Source organism: Procambarus clarkii, chromosome 44, assembly GCF_040958095.1.
Source record: "Procambarus clarkii isolate CNS0578487 chromosome 44, FALCON_Pclarkii_2.0, whole genome shotgun sequence".
NCBI lineage: Eukaryota > Metazoa > Arthropoda > Malacostraca > Decapoda > Cambaridae > Procambarus > Procambarus clarkii.
The window spans coordinates 26,847,681-26,866,044 of NC_091193.1; the positions used below are offsets into that span (position 1 = coordinate 26,847,681).

At 42.4% G+C, this 18,364-nt stretch overlaps 1 protein-coding gene across 1 annotated transcript in view; it reads right to left on the reverse strand.

The window, feature by feature from the left end:
* Positions 1-18,364, reverse strand: part of LOC123745203 (serine/arginine repetitive matrix protein 2) — a 213,202-nt gene that overhangs the window by 14,265 nt on the left and 180,573 nt on the right. Inside the window, 1 exon segment of the mRNA XM_069300861.1 lies at positions 6,672-6,941. Coding sequence (XP_069156962.1) covers positions 6,672-6,941 — 270 coding nt within the window.

Here is an 18,364-nt window from a genome sequence, read left to right on the forward strand (position 1 = left end):
GCCGAGACTCCAGACATTATTGGCATAAGTGAAACATGGGGACGAGAGGACATTACTGAAGGGGGAATTCCTTCTCCCAGGGTATCATCCACTGTTCAAAGAGTACAGAACAACAAGAGCAGGTGGTGTATTGCTATACGTGAAAGAGGACCTGAATGCAACCAACAATGATGAACTGAACACCATGGGATCCTCAGAGTCTGTATGGTGCAATATACTAGCTCAAGATGGTAACATACTGACAGTGGGAGTATGCTACAGGGCTGACACAGCAACAGGAAAGGAAGTAACTGATTACCATAATGTGATTAATAGATTAATGCGGCGTCACAAACCCAAACTCTTATAATGAGTGATTGGGTTACAATATCTATTGTCACGAGATAATAGATTGGGAAAATCTAACATTAATTTCTAACAAATCATTTCTAGACCTGGTACAGGACTCATTTCTCATTCAACATGTGGTAGAGTCCACTTGAGGTAACAGCATTCTGGACCTTGTGCTAACGTCAGAAGAGGGAAGGATCGATCTAATTCAAGTAGGGAAAAAAGCTTACTCCATTGTGTGATCACAATATTCTTGGATGGAATACAATAACAGAAACTCTTATAAAGGTCCAGGATGATGACCCTCTAGACTACCATCGAAGAAGCTATCAGGGAATGAGAGAGGAATTGCAAAACACCTCATGGAGGGAGCTGATAAGTGATCATGGCATGGAAACATCATGGGGGGAAAATTTCAAAAAGGTAATTACTGAACTCGTACAAAGATATGTGCCAAAAAAGAGAAAGAAAAGAAAGAGAACAAGATGGATGACACAAGTAGTAAAAAAAGAGCTAATAACCAAATGGAACCTTTGGAGATGGTAAATTGTAATGGTTCTATTGGTACATAAAGTATGGTGACAATAAACACAAACACTTAGAGAATATATATATTTTTGGTCAAGTATACAGAAGTACGCAGGTGATACTTTGGTGAGCAATGGTGTGAGTTAAGCGCACTGAGAGTCGGTACAATATCTCGCAAGTGTCTGTTCTAGACCACACTTGAAAGTAGACTAGTTATTATTCACTACTCTGCTGCTTATATGCTCGGACAACACCTCACCGTTCTCCAAAGGTTAACAAGAATATTATGTGGAAGTTGGGAAAGGTTTGAGTTCCATAATTAGTACCAAGAAGAGCTGTGCTTCTCTCATTAGGCTAATGTGTTTGGAGTGAGTATATTATTGGGATAATCTACTCGCTACAGAACTCCCCCTCCAAGGGGATGAAAGGAAAACACTTGATCAAGGAACCTAGCTGGTCGGTGAATTGAACGCCCTGCTCGCGTTCTATAACCTTCAAAGTTAACTTCCTCCTCTTCACTGATGTCATCTAACTGGGGTGGTAGGGTGGGAGGTCGCACAGGATCGTCCTTCGTCGTAGGATCAGGTGGTGGTGCAGCTGGTAACTGGGGTTGTAGGATGGGAGGTCATACAGAATCGTCCGTTGTCGTAGGTGGCGGTGCTGCTGGTAACTGGTCAAAAAGTGAATGGCGTAGTCGGTGGATGTGTCTCTGAAGGGATGTGTGGGGCAGCATCACAGTGTGCTGGTTTAAGGCGATCGATGGAGATGTTTACCCGCTGTCCTCGGCGTTCAGTGGTGAAGAACTTCGGTGTTCGAGAAACCATTTTAAATGTTCATTCGTAAGGTGACTGTAGAGGGCGTTGAGCAGCGTCGATTCTTACAAACACATGTTCAGTTGTGTGGAGCTCATGAGGCACATATGTAGCACGAGTTGTCGGTTGGTGTGGTGGTGTAGGCCAAATGCTTGTCATGGTCGCCCGTAATTTCTGAACAAAAGTGGGGTCTGGGGGTGTGATGAATGACGTCTGGGTTAAGAATTCGCCCAGAAGCCGCAGGCTAGATCCATATACTAAGTCCGCTACCGAGAATCCACTGCCCTCCTTTGTGGCCGAACGAATGCCAAGCAAGATTAATGGAAGGTTGTCGATCCAATCATCAGGGTGTGCTTGAGCTCTTAGGGCGACTTTTAGTTGTCTATGAAAGCATTCTACCATTCCGTTCGACTCAGGGTGGTATGCTGTGGTTCGGCTGTGTGTGGTGCTGAGGAATTCCATAAGTTCCTTTCATAGATATGATTCGAACTGTCGTCCTTGGTTGGTGATGATGACAGAGGGGCTGCCAAAACAGGCGACCCATCCAAAGAGGAAAGCCTGGACCACTGACTCAGCTGAGATGTTGATTAATGGGATTGCTTCCGGCCATCTGGAGAATCGATCGATGCAGATGAGTAGATAAGAATATCCTCTTGCTGACGGTAACGGTCCAATGATGTCTACATGCACCACCTCAAAACGGTCAGAAAGTAACGGGAACTGTTGAAGAGGGCTCTTTGTGTGTTGATGTGTTTTCGCTCACTGGCACTGGAGACATGAGCAAGTCCATCGTCGAGCATCGGCATTGATTCCTGCCCATACGACACACTCCGTTAGTAGTTTCTGGGAAGCACGTACTCCTGGGTGTGCTAGGGAGTGAAATACTGAGAACATTTCCCAGCGAAACTGGACAGGAATGTAGGGCCCAGTCGATGTGTTTTCACTCGCTGGCACTGGAGACATGAGCAAGTCCATTGTCGAACATCGGCATTGATTGCTGCCCATACGACACGCTCCATTAGTAGTTTCTGGGAAGCACGTACTCCTGGGTGTGCTAGGGAGTGAAATACTGAGAACGTTTCCCAGCGAAACTGGGCAGGAATGTAGGGCCTAAGTGCTCCCGTCTATGAGGTGTCACAGATTATACTACCGCCACTTTCCATGGGAATCTTAATGAACCAGAGAGCTGTGTCAGATGTTCGTAATCGCTGCAGATCAGGGTCTTCCCGTTGTACACTGCTGATTACACAATAGTCCACCTGAGCTGGGTTTTTCATGACGTGGTTTATGGTGGGTCGAGACAGTGCATCGGCTATGATATTGTTAGTTCCTTTGACATGGCGGATATCCGAGGTAAATTAGGAGATAAATCCCAGGTGGTTGGCTACTTGAGGAGAGCGAGCATCACCCTTGGCCACCAGTGCATATGTGAGAGGTTTGTGGTCTGTAAGGATGTGGAAATTCCGTCCCTCGAGGAAGTGCCGGAAATGCTGTAGTAGATGGTGAGCAGTTCCCTATCAAAAGTGCGGTACTTCTCTTCAGCGGGTGACAGGCACGCTGAAAAGAATGCAATTGGGCACCATTCTCCTTCAATGAGCTGCTGTAGTACAGCACCAATAGCTGTGTTTGAAGCGTCAGTAGAGAGATTGGTGGGAGCATCAGACACTGGGTGTGCGAGTAAGGTGAATTCCGCCAGCTTGTGTTTTAAGTCGGTGAATGCTGTCTCTGCCTGGGGAGTCCACTCCAACAAAAGACGGGACGTATGTTTCCAACCACGTAAGAGGTTGTATAAGTGTCGCAAGATGTCTGAACAATGTGGCATGAATCGATGATAAAAGTTCACCACACCAAGAAATTCTTGCAACTTCTTTGGAGTAGAGGGGCACGGGAATTCCTTGATTGCCTCGATTTTCTTCTCTAGTGGTTGAATCCCTGCTGCTGACACACGGTGTCCCAAGAAATCCAGCTCTGGAACATGGAAAATACACTTCTCGGAGTTGAGCTGCAAATCGAAGTTGCGCAGACGGGCGAGAAGGAGTCGGAGGTGTAGCAGATGTTCTGTCGGTGATGTTCTGGCCACCAGCAGATCGTCAATGTAGGTGTAGCAAAAAGGAAGGTCCTTAACTACTTGGTCGATGAAGCGTTGGAATGTCTGGGCTGCATTCCGTAGACCAAAAGGCATCCGGATGAATTCAAACAGTCCAAAAGGTGTTGTGATCGCTGTTTTCAGAATGTCTGCCGGTTCCACAGGGATCTGGTGAAATGCCCACACAAGGTCAATTTTCTAAAAAACGGTTGTGTTGCTCAATCCTTGTGAGAAATCCTGGATGTGTGGTATTAGGTAGCGATCCGGCAGACTACGAACATTGAGAGCCCTGTAGTCCCCGCAAGGGCGCCATTCCCCTGGGGCTGTCTTTGGGACCATATGGAGAGGTGAAGCCCATGGACTGTTTGAAGGGCAGATTATTCCTGCCTCCTGTAGCCTGTTGAATTCAGCACATGCTACCGCCAATCGTTCCGGCATGGTCTGGCAAAGGTAGGTGCTCCCGTTGTAGTAATGTGATGCGTAATCGTATGTTGCACTTCTGGTCGAGGGCTGACGTTCACATCTTTGAAAAGGTCACATCTTTGAATTGATCCAGGAGTGCTTGAAGGTCCGTAGATGCGACTGGGGTGACGGTGTTAACCTGTGTAGAGGTATTAGGGAAGCCTCGAAGTACTGCACCTGCGGGATCCACAATAAGACGATGGTGTTGCAGGAAATCCCATCCAAGAATGGGTTGTTCCACATCCGCTATGAGGAAAGTCCGCGCACAACGACCCAGAGAGGTGAAATCGAGAACCAGGGCACGGGTCCCATATGTACAGATGGACGTACCATGGGCGGCTCGTCAGTCCAAACCAGGAGTGTGGGTTGGTTTGACCAGTGGGGGAGGCAACACACTAGCTGCTGCACCTGTGTCAACGAGGAAACGACGTTTGGTTATGTCAGATATGTAGAGCAGTGTAGTGTTTGAAATGGCGGGGTTACTGGACATTAACAGTCCCCGCCGAAGTAGTTCCCGGCCAGGAACAAGGAGCCCTACAGTTGTGGGCTTGGTGTCCGAACCTTTGGTGGTAAGAACAAAGCTCTTCTCGGTGTTCTTGCTGCCGCCTAGATCCTGATATTGAATTCGTGTGGTACGTCCTCCTTGGACGGAAGAAACGTCGGTTCTGGAGGACATCGAGTTGTTGGGTGTCTGTAGTCTACTGTGTTTTACTGAGGTGGGACAGCGTAGCATTATCAGACGTCGTATGAAACCGGTGTGCCAGTGTAGCCGGGCTAATGGGGTGTCGTCAGCCATGCTGAATAGAGCCAGTTCCTTCACAATTATCACATCAATCCTGCTATTATCAGAATCCTGGTCATTTATACCACAGCCAGGGATCTTCTGTAATACTATCATCACTAAATAATACCAGTTACATATATTTTTGGCATTTTTAGGTGATGCTGTGATCACAAACTGAACAGCAATGCAGTGAGCTCATGCTGCGTGCACCAGCCTTGGTGGCTCAGTCAGTACTGAGGCTCTCACATCTGGGAATGTTGCCCACGATTTAAAAAAAATGGCGTCTGTTTATAAGAGCCCTGAGGAAAGTGATGTGAACCCCGAGATGTATCTGCGGGCCATTTAAATCTTGCGTAGTACTCCAAAACTGCATATTGATGCGCACTTTTGCATCAGTTACTTAAAACTTCATATGCAATTTTGTGCAGTTTAAGGGTTAATGTCGATAAATGCAAGCTCTTGCATGTGGGGCATAATAATCCACATCACACTACCAAATTGTTTACCTTTACCTTCTAGGAAAAGAAAGTAGTCGTTCAACTGTATAAGTCTCTGTATAAGTCACCTGGATTATTGCATCCAGGCAAGGAGAAAGATCTCCAGAAAAACAGTTGCTCTGGAGTAACATTGGGCAACAAAAATCATACCAGAGCTTAATCATCTCGTATCAGAAACAGTTGAGGACCACTGGGCTAACAACACTGCAGGCAAGGCATGACAGAACAGATCTAATAGAAACCTTCAAAATGCTAAACAATATAGATGATATTGATTTGGACACTTTCTTCAAAAGGTCAGATTTAACACGGATGAGGAGCAACGGGTTAAAGCTCAACAAGACACAATGTAGGACAGAAAACAGAAATGCGTTTTCACCCCATAGGATTGTAAACCCGTGGAACCGCCTTCCAACCGAAGCTGTAAAATGCGAAAACTCTGCTGGGTTTTAAAATACAGATAGAAAAGATCATCCAGGCAAATGGGGGGACCCTTGACAAGCTGTTAGCTTTCTGTCCTCATCGAGGCCACTAGTATTAATGGCCCTCATATAAATCAGGTAAATACAGTACTGAACAGCTTCAGGCAAGCCACACCACAATACTAAACAGCTTTAAGAGGCCAAGACATGATATTGAACGGTTTCAAGCATGTCAAGACACAATACTAAACAGCTTCAAGAAGCCAGACCATGATACTGAACAGCTCCAAGAAGCCAAGCCATGATAATGAACAGCTTCAAGCAGGCCAAGCCGTGATACTGAAAATCCTCAAGCATGCCACGCCACAATATTGAACAGCTTTGAGAAGGCCAAGACATGATACTGTACTGCTTCAAGCAGGCCAGGATGTGATATTGAACTGCTTCAAGCAGACCAAGTAAGCCAAGCCAACATGCTAAGCCATCCATCTAAGCCATCATGCTAAGCCAACAAGGTAAGCCATCCATCTATGCCAAGAAGCTAAGCCATCCATCTTAGCCAATAAGCTAAGTCATCCATCTAAGCCATTCAAAGAAATGAAATAGTATTTTCTCATAGTTTGATTTGAGAGAGCAGTAATTCTCAAACTTTACGCAAATGAATATCTAAAGAAATAGAGTACTGTACTGTAAACTACACTATCTATATTATATATACTGTATATATATAAACCATAATTAAAAACCCACCAATCTAAATCTTTTTTCCTAAAATGTTCATCTTTATCTTGTGAAGAATGGTTGGCTCTGAAGGTCTCAAACCCAGTGTTATTGGTATTTCTGCTTGAGAACAAGTCCTTTCCTGAGAATCCGTTGGAGCCAATATTGGAAGTGTTGTGGTGCGTACTGGTGGTGCTGTCTCCTGTGTACCGACTGTAACTAGGCCCTTGGCACCCAACACCTGGGGATGGGTCAGCACCCCAACCAGAGACTCCAGTTCTCTTAGAAATATCATCCAACCTGCAATGAGAAAACTCTTCTTAGATACAAATACATATTATATAATATATTATTATTCTTATTATGCATTATATATATATATATATATATATATATATATATATATATATATATATATATATATATATATATATATATATATATATATATATATATGTATATATATATATATATATATATATATATATATATATACACACACACACACACACACACACACATACAGTGGCACCTCGATTAACGAGTTTAATCCATTCTGGCACCGAGCTTGTTATGTGGAAAACTCATCTTAAGAAACAAATTTCCCCATTTAAAATAAAGGAAATAAATTTAATCCGTTCCACTCCCAAAAACATCTGTACTTGTATGACATTTTATAATGTAAATATAATACTGCACATGTAATTATAAAAGTTTTGTTGTACTGTTTTCATGTTTACTTTACCTAATGAACAGTCGTTGCTGGCTTGAGGGAGATGATGGGGAGGTGGGAAGGAGGAGAGGGGTTATGGTGTGGAAGGAGAATCCACCTCTGAGTCAGGTAGGCTCTCTCTTCTTGGGAATTTCACCCCACTGGGACTGGGATGTGGTTCACTATCACTGGCTCTTCTTTTCTCTACTTTTGCAAAGAACGTATCTATTGACAATTGCTTTTGTCTTTGTTTTAGGATGTTCCAAAAACAAGACAGTAAATTGTCTTTAAAAATGTTCACACACCGTGTTGTCACTGCTTTATCAGGGCAGCTTTTCCAAGAATGCGGTCAAGGGAGCCGGCCGGCCGAGAGGACAGCATGCTGGACTTGTGATCCTGTGGTCCTGGGTTCGATCCCAGGCGCCAGCGAGAAACAATGGGCAGAGTTTCTTTCACCCTATGCCCCTGTTACCTAGCAGTAAAATAGGTACCAGGGTGTTAGTCAGCTGTCACGGGCTGCTTCCTGGGAGTGGAGGCCTGGTCGAAGACCGGGCCGCGGGGACACTAAAAAAAGCCCCGAAATCATCTCAAGATAACCTCAAGATAACCTTTTCAAACATTCCCAACACTGCCCTGATCTCACTGGAAGAGGCAGCATCCTCTCTTGCCTCCTCATCCCCTTACTAATGGTGCAAATTGTTGATGAGGACCTGACATACTCCCTTGTGAGATCAGTCACACAGACATCAAGCTCATGCTTTGCTATAATTTCCTTCTTCAAATCCACAGTAATTATGTCTTTCTTCCTCTTAACAACACTATCTTTAGAACACAGCTTCTTTGGCGATATCGTGTGTTACAAATTGTAGTCACACAACCACAAAAACTAAAGAAAAGGGCAAATAAATGCAGAGGGATGCTTGTCGTGCACGATGCAACAACAACACTGGCGTCTGAGGCATCCGAGAATTTGCGAGAATCCGCGAGACGCTGGGAAGCACCATGTGGTTTTGCTTGTTAATAGAGGTGAAGCTTGTCAATAGAGACAAATTAGCTGCAAGTGGCTAGCTCGTTACTCGAAATGCTCGTAGATTGAACCACTCGTTAATCGAGGTGCCACTGTGTACATATATATATATATATATATATATATATATATATATATATATATATATATATATATATATATATATATATATATATATATATATATATATATTAGTATATTTTGGTAGCAGTCTTTCCTGTAGACATATATTATTAAATATGACCGAAAAAGTAAGATTAATAATTCTAACACGAATTTTCTCAATCTTTCGTACATTTCTTTTCACTGTTGATGGTAATTCAAAAATCAATTCTCCAAAATTCATTTTTATTTCTAGTCTAAAATGAATTTTGGAGAATTGATTTTTGAATTACCACCAACAGTGAAAAGAAATGTACGAAAGATTGAGAAAATTTGTGTTAGAATTATTAATCTTACTTTTTCGGTCATATTTAATAATATATATATATATATATATATATATATATATATATATATATATATATATATATATATATATATATATATATAGTATATATATACAGTATATATATATATTGGTGTATACTGGCAGCAGGTTTTCTTTCAAACATGTTTCATTGAATATGACCGCATATTCTGTATCATTTCTAACAAGAGAAATGTTGAACAAGAATACCTGCATAATAGACAAAACCCAAGATGCAAGAAGATTACAAATTCTTGAGGCAATTCACATAAGAATAGAACAACCTACCATGAACACCCAAATCACGGAACTATTTACTCTACCCACCATGAGAGTAAGGACAAGACCAGAACATAACGATGCCAACACAGAAGACAATGTCCAACATAATAGGCCAATTACACTGGATTAATCTTTGTGTTTAGATAGGAGCTGCCTCGTATGGGCCAATAAGCCTTCTGCAGTTACCTCTATGTTTCACCTCACATTTATCCCTTATGTATCCCCCATGTTTTCACCTTTATTGTATTATATCCTGACCCAGTGCGGGTATAAAATCAACCAGCATTGTAAGATCTGTTCACTTGAGAATGAACCATGGAGGTTCGAAACGTTGTACAAATTGTATAAATAAGTGTAATACACTCTACAGTAAATCACTTCTTTTCTTGACCTTAAAAGTACGAAAATGAGTTTTGGAGAACTCCTATTTCAAGTAAGCCCTGATGCTAAGAAAATAGTTAGAGGGATAGAAGCCCTAAACCAGAAAATAATAAATACAGTATATATATGTATATATATATATATATATATATATATATATATATATATATATATATATATATATATATATATATATATATATATATATATATATATATATATGTCGTACCTAGTAGCCAGAATGCACTTCTCGGCCCACTATGCAAGGCCCGATTTGCCTAATAAGCCAAGTTTTTCTGAATTATTATATTTTCTCTAATTTTTTTCTTATGACATGATAAAGCTACCCATTTCATTATGTATGAGGTCAATTTTTTTTTATTGGAGTTAAAATTAACGTAGATATATGACCAAACCTAACCAACCCTACCTAACCTAACCTAACCTATCTTTATAGGTTAGGTTAGGTTAGGTAGCCGAAAAAGTTAGGTTAGGTTAGGTTAGGTAGGTTAGGTAGTCGAAAAACAATTAATTCATGAAAACTTGGCTTATTAGGTAAATTGGGCCTTGCATAGTAGGCTGAGAAGTGCGTTCTGGCTACTAGGTACTACATATATATATATATATATATATATATATATATATATATATACAGTGGCACCTCGACATACGATTGCCCCTACTTACGATAATTTTGAGTTATGATGTAAATTTCATCAAAAAATGCGACTCGACATCCGATGGTGTCGTCGACTTCTGATATTTGTTGGTACAGGTTCGGGTCGACCGAGCGCGTAGTTCCCAGTCACGCGGCTGACCTGCCTCAGTTTACTACAACTGCCTGCTTAGTGACGATCGCGCCTATAAGAAATTATTTTTTTGCATTTTGAACAATTAAGTAATTATTATATATCACGCCAAGTCCCAGGAAAGTCAGTGGTAAGGCTCAACATATGAAAACCCATGTAAGGATGACTATAGAGCAGAAACAAGAGTACAGAATGTCTCTTCCTCAACAATTAAGAAAATGTGTGCAGCATGGGAAGAATTGCAAACCTTTGCTGAAACGACTCACCCCAAATCAAGCTGCAGTAGGTCATTGCCTTAACCTATTCAATGACACTCTGATGCATCATTACAGACAAATGTTAAAACGAAGGGATAAACAAATGTCTCTTGACAAATTTGTAGTGAGACAAACAAGCACTGAACCACAACCAGGTCCTAGTGGTATTCAGGCAAAACGTAGGAGAGAGAGTACCCCAGAGAAAACACCATTGCCTGATGTGATAATGGAAGGGGGACTTCCCTTCCAAACAGTAACAACTCTCCTCCTCCCCCTTATCACCATCTTCCATACGCCATCAAGAGCCCTCCATAAAGGTAAGAGAAACTTTGGTTCTGTATTGTAGTTAGAAAAAACATTGTATCCAGTATAAAATGTATTTGTATGTTAATATTTTGGAGGGTGGGGAATGGATTATTTCAATTCTCTTTATTTCTTATGGGAAAAATCGCTTCGACTTACGATATTTCGACTTACGATCCGTCTCTGGGAACGGATTAGCATCGTAAGTCGAGGCCTCATTGTATATATAAAGTAATGCATCCTGGAGGCATCTCTGGTGGCAATGAACCAACTCCAATTCGTTGCACTGCAGCAAACTGGGCCTGGTCGCATATAGTTCATTGAATTGAGGTTGTACTGTATATTAGTAAATAAACAATAGTTGGTCGCATTTGGAATGTAATAACTTGACCATCAGCATCCTTGTCATGTCTTTGTCAAAACTTAGTGCATTCAAAATTATATAAAACCAGCTTTGAATGTAATGAAACGCTATTTTCTGGGTGAGCCCCGGAGGCTCCCTGGAGCTTATCGGGCTAATGTATGTTATATTAGACCACGACATTAGCTACGGAGTTCAAACCTACCAGGGACCATGAGCCAGAACCTGGACCTGGCCTCTTCAGAGAGGTTTCTGGGAGTAATGGCCCTGGAAAGCCCCCCTGTGGTTGGGGGGCTTTCCTTATCTGCCATCGACTGGGGTTAGGCACCCAGAAAGGTAGGCATAACAAAACATACCCCACATGGTAAGAAACTAAACAAAAAACAGAACAGAGAGGTAGAAACTCCCTACAATCCCAAGGAAAGAAGCAAACATCACATTTTACTGCCGTGCCACTCGTCTTCGTAGCCCTCCCTCCCTGAGTGGGGAAGGGGGGGGGGCCCCGGACCTCACTGCACTGGCTGCCTAGCACTCTAGTTCAGAAGCTAAGCTTCAACCAATGCAAAAAACTGCTGACCTATGTGAGGAAGGGTTGCCAGGAAGCCTCCAGGGCTCACTCGGAAAATGAGACAGCCGTGAACTCCCGAACCGTGCTGTGAGCCCGACGGAAGGACGGACCCCCACCGTCCCCGGCCAGCCTGGTGAGCACTGGTCACAAAGCTCCAGCCGAGAGATGACCCATCCGTGAACACATCGAGTGAAGGCTCGGGGAGGCACCAAGGCACGGAACCCCGAAAACCCTGAAGAGGAAGCTGGCATCACAGCACTAACACAAGGTCCCCAGAGGACGAACCCAACAATAGTGAGAGAGGCAGATAGGCGTCCCCGAAGGAACCAAAACAGACGCCGAAGCCAAACCCGACCCGGCGGGCAGACCAGCACGGCAAAGTACAGACTCCCACACAACCGCTCGAGCAACCGCCGATTGAACCAGAACACCCTCAAAAACAGCCGAAGGCAGGACCGCAGCCTCAGCAATGCCTCTGGAGGGAGAGACAAAGAAGCGGTCCAAAATTCCGAAACAAGACCCAGCCAGGTCCGAACCTGGGATGGAACCAGATGGAATATCCTCCTGTTCACCATGAACCTGAACCTGGCAATCTGCAAAGAACCACACCCTTGGCAAGCAGACAAGTGGACTGACTGGAAGTCCACACCAGCCAGTCGTCGAGGAAGGCCAGAAACCAAATCCCGAGCAAACGAGGACAGGTCATCAAGATCCGGTAAAGATGATCCGGTAAAGGTCTAGGGACACCATCCAGGCACCCGGCCGCAACAGAAGCCGGACCAGAGACAACAGTCATTCAAAGAGGGGCAAAGAATCCAGGGCGCACACTGAACATGCCCAGAAGAACCACAGATCCGCAAAGGCCCATGTCGGCATTGGAACAGGCGGGAACCCCGTAACGATGGAGCGGATCGACCACATCCAAATGCACCCACCCCAAGATGACATGACAAAGCGCAGGGGAAGAAGCCCAACCTGCCCCCCCCCCCCAAAAGGGGAGGAGCCACTCGACACCAACAGAGGCCGGACCACAACCATAAACGCCCATGAACTGCGGGACCAAGCGAGAGCCAACAGAGCAAACTTCCCCCCCCCCCCAGTGCCCCATCAGTAGCGAAGGGAATGGAGCCCCTTCCGGAAGAAAACGTATTATATATATATATATATATACATATATATATATATATATATATATATATATATATATATATATATATATATATATATATATATATATATATATATATATATATATATATATATATGTCTCATTGAATATGACCGCATATTCTGTATTTACTATCTTCTGATTTAGGGCTTCTATCCCTCTAACTATTTTCTTAGCATCAGGGCTTAGCTGAAAGAGGAGTTCTCCAAAACTCATTTTCGTAATTTCAAGGTGAAGAAAAGAAGCGAATTACTATAGAACGTATTACACTTATTTATACAATTTGCACAACGTTTCAAACCTCCATGGTTCATTCTCAAGTGAAAAGAATTTTCAGAACTGGTTGATTTTATACCCGCACTGGGTCAGGTGATAAGACAATAAAGGTGAAAACATGGGGGATACATAAGGGAGAAATGGGGGGCGAAACATAAGAACATAAGAATAGAGGTAACTGTGGAAGGCCAATTGGCCCATACGAGGCAGCTCCTATCTACATACAAAGATTAATCAGGTGTAATTGGCCTGTTATGTTGAACAGTGTCTTCTGTGTTGGCATCGTTATGTTCTGGTCTTGTCCTTAACCCTCAAACCGCGCATATCATATATAAATGATATCAGTGACAAAACCGAAACCGCGCACATAATTTATATATGATTTCGTGTCTAGCGCTATAATTTAAACGCCCCGCCTGGGATACGGGCAGCTATAGTACAGCCACGACCGATAGTTGCCAGATGCCACCTAGAAAAAAAATCCAGGCCAACATTCTTGGGTGTTACAGCGTCAATATTGAGCAAGCCACCAAGGCTGGTGCACGCAGCATGAGCTCACAGCACCGCTGTTCAGCTTGTGACCACAGCATCGCCTACAAATACCATAATATAAATGATACTGCTATTATTTAGCAGTGATAGTATTACTGAAGCCCCCTGACTGTGATAAAACTGACCAGGATTCTGATAATAGCAGGATTGTGGTGATATTTAGCGCTGTGCTCCATGGAGGGAGGAGTAAGGCTGTGGGAGGGAGGGTTGTGGCGTCGTTTTCTGACTGTGTGTGGTCACCATTTATTGACTGCACTCACCATACCAGCTTAGTGGTTCGCCATGGTGAACACAAATGTAGATACTTATATATAACGTGTGTATAGTGTGAGATAACAGCGAGAGGAGTAGGTTGGGAGCCGCCATTTTGGTGAGGGAGGAGCGTCGTCTGCACGACTTGGCATGTTGTTTACTGATGGCCACTATGATCTTTGGGCACCATACCAGCTTATTTGTTCAGGTATGGTGAATAAAACAGGTAGATACTTATATATAATGTGTGTATATAGCGTAATAACACCACAAACAATATTGTTGGAGGACAAATATTAGTGCGTCTGGCCTTGAGGGCGGCCGCCGATCAGCTGACTGTGTGAGTAGCTACGTCTTTATGCTTTTACTCACCATACAAGCTTAGATGTACAGTTATGGTGAACAAAACATGTAAATACGTATATATAATGTCTGTTTATAGTGAATAAATACAGAAAGAGTATTGTGGGAGGTGAATGAGGGTGAGTGAGGTGGTGTTGAGGGAGGGAGTGGCAGTGAGTGGCTCGCTGGTGTTTGGCGATCACTCCTCGTTGCTTTTTGACTCACAAGACAACTTAGTAGTTCGTTATGGTGTACAAAACATGCAAATACTTATATATAACCTGTGTATATAGTGTAACAACAGCAAAACTATTTGTTTATTGTTTTATGAACATAATAATTGAATCACTAATATGCACACCATAATTTTGAGTACAGCGATGGTTCACACATTTTATAATATAAATATACCACAATTCACTGTATGGAATAATATTACTGCAAAAAAACTAAGAAAAAATCAGAGACATTAAAATAATTAGGTAATAATATATTTGTGGCAACTGCCGTCTGACAGCTCGGGCGGAGTAGACCTCGTCTGGCAAAGGCTCTGCCAACGCCCCTTTTTTGCCACACTTCCCTACCCTATTGCGGCTTAAATATGCCACCTACGATTTTTTTGTTATTTTTTCCGTGATCAGGGAACAAAAATGAACACTTCTATAAGACGAAAGAATTTTTCGGATTTTTTTTTTTTGTTGCGCCTGTGGGTGTGAATTCCATTTGGGCCCCTAGCGGTTTGAGGGTTAATCTCATGGTGGGTAGAGTAAATAGTTCCGTGATTTGGGTGTTCATGGTAGGTTGTTCTATTCTTATGTGAATTTCTTGAAGCAATTACACCTGATTAATCATTGTATGTAGATAGGAGCTGCCTCGTATGGGCCAATAGGCCTTCTGCAGGTTGTTCTATTCTTATGTGAATTTCTTGAAGCAATTTATGAGGTTGGCAAACTTTGGTCAATAAGACAAGACCTCTCCAAGGAAGACAGAGAAAAGCTGAAAATGAACCTAATTGAGGCAAAACATCAAAATGGGGATAGAAATGAAAAAGACAGAAATTCTTTTTTCTACAAAGTGACAGGGACTGGAAAGCTTGTGAAATGGGACATAAAAACAAAGCAACAAGATCAGTAGTGAAAGGGGGAGTAAAGAGCAAAGGAAAAGGGAACATGTTCCTGAAAATTGTATATACCAACATAGATGGAGTGAGGTCAAAAACTTTGGAGTTGCAAGATATAATCCAGCTTAGGGTCCCAGATATTGTCGCATTATCAGAGATGAAACTTGAAGGAAATATAATAAATGAAGTCATATTCCCAAGGGGCTATTCAGTTTGGAGACGTGACAGGAAAACAAGGAAGGGAGGAGGAGTGGCTGTACTGGTGAAAAAACACCTGAAGGTAAGAGAGTTAATTTTTGAAAACCCTCGAGATATTGACATAATGGCATTGCAGATTTGGAATCAGGATGATAAGCTGATAATTTTAAATGCCCACAGCCCACCAGCAAGCAACACATGGACAAAGGCAGAACTGGATGACAAACGAGAGGGCGTCATAATGGTCATGAGAGATATTATTGTACAAGCAGATAAAGATAAATCACGACTGTTGATACTGGGGGACTTCAACTTTAAAGCAATAGACTGGGAGGCCTATGAAGCAAGAACGGAGGACTTTTGGACATGCAGATTGTGAACCTCATTCTGGAGACATTCTTGTATCAACACATAAAGTAGGCCACAAGAATGAGGGAAGGAGATGTACCGTCAGTACTGGATCTAGTATTTACCAGGAAAGAAGAAGAGATATTTGACATCCAGTACCTTCCTCCCTTAGGAAAGAGTGATCACATCCTGTTAGACATTGATTATGCTTTAAGATATCATCTAGAAGAAAATGGGGGACATTGAAACAGTTGATAAACTCGATTTAAGGAGAGGTCACTATGGGGAACTTCAAAATTTTTTTAATGAGTGTAATTGGACAGAATTGTTGCTAGGCAGGGAAGTAAATTAAATGTATGCCAATTTTTTAAAAATATACGAGGAAGGCACACAAACATTCATACCAAAACAGAGATGCAGGGCCAGAAAACAGGATTGGTTCGACAGAAATTGTGAGAGGGCAAGAGACCAAAAGGCACAAAAATGGAATCAGTATAGGAAGAGGCCAAACCCCCAAACATACAAGCGATACAAAGATGCGAGAAACAACTATACAGCAGTAAGGAGAGAGGCAGAAAGAAATTTTGAAAAAGGGATAGCAGATAAATGTAAAACAGAACCGGGCCTATTCTTCAAATTCATAAACAACAAATTGCAGGTAAAGGATAATATCCAGAGGTTGAAAATGGGAAACAGATTCACGGAAAATGAAAAGGAAATGTGTGAAACATTAAATGAAAAGTTCCAAAGTGTGTTTGTACAAAATGAAATCTTCAGAGAACCAGACACAATAAGAATTCCAGAGAACAACATAGAGCGGATAGAGGTGTCTGGAGATGAAGTGGAAAATATGCTAAAGGAGCTCGGGAAGAACAAAGCAGCTGGCCCAGATGGCGTTTCACCATGGGTTCTGAGAGAATGTGCATCTGAGCTCAGCATTCCACTTCACCTGATCTTTCAGGCATCCCTGTGTACAGGAATCGTAGCAGACGTGTGGAAACAGGCTAACATAGTTCCAATCTACAAAAGTGGCAGCAGGGAAGACCCCCTCAATTATAGACCTGTATCATTGACAAGTGTAATAGTGAAAGTATTGGAAAAGCTAATCAAAACTAAATGGGTAGAACACCTGGAGAGAAATGATATAATATCAGACAGACAGTATGGTTTTCGATCTGGAAGATCCTGTGTATCAAATTTACTCAGTTTCTATGATCGAGCCACAGAGATATTACAGGAAAGAGATGGTTGGGTTGACTGCATCTATCTGGACCTAAAAAAGGCTTTCGACAGAGTTCCACATAAGAGGTTGTTCTGGAAACTGGAAAATATTGGAGGGGTGACAGGTAAGCTTCTATCATGGATGAAAAATTTCCTAACTGACAGAAAAATGAGGGCCATAATCAGAGGCAAGGTATCGGATTGGAGGAATGTCACGAGTGGAGTACCACAGGGTTCAGTTCTTGCACCGGTAATGTTCATTGTCTACATAAACGATCTACCAGTGGGAATACAGAATTACATGAACATGTTTGCTGATGATGCTAAGATAATAGGGAAGATAAGAAACAAAGATGATTGTCATGCCCTTCAAGAAGACCTAGACAAAATAAGTATATGGAGCAACACTTGGCAAATGGAATTTAATGTGAATAAATGCCATGTTATGAAATGTGGAATTGGAGAACATAGACCCCACACAACCTATAAATTGTGAGAAATCTTTAACCAATTAACTGCGCCAACCAAGTTTTCTCAGTAGGCGGGAAACTGCGCCAACCGAGAAAACTCGTTTTGATTTTTCGTAACCAATTCTAAATGTGTACGAGGTTGGTTGTGTATGAAATGGACTCTTAGGACCTCCAGTGAGAGCCAGCCATCTTGGAAAAAAATCCCAGAATGCCCTAGGGCTGCTGGCTGGGTTAGTACTGAATGAGCAACCATGGGTGGCGCACACGCTTCTGGCTCCCAAACACCTGTCCGACGTGGTGTTGAAAGATAATGACCTGTCGGTGAAATTCAAACCTTATTGTTTGAAGAACATAAAGGTCATAATATTGGGGAAGCCAGGCACAATAAGGACCTAACACAAAGGTCGGATGCAAGTAATACAGCACCTATGAGGACGATATTGCGAGCGTATCCAGTTGTAGCTCTGAGCGTCACCCTTGCAATCCTATGCTATTTATTTAGATGATACTTAGATGAATCGTTTTCTGTGTTCAGTAATGATGCATCTGATACAAATAGCATAGATGAACAGTGTTAGCGGCTTCCATGGTGGTGTTTTCCATAGAT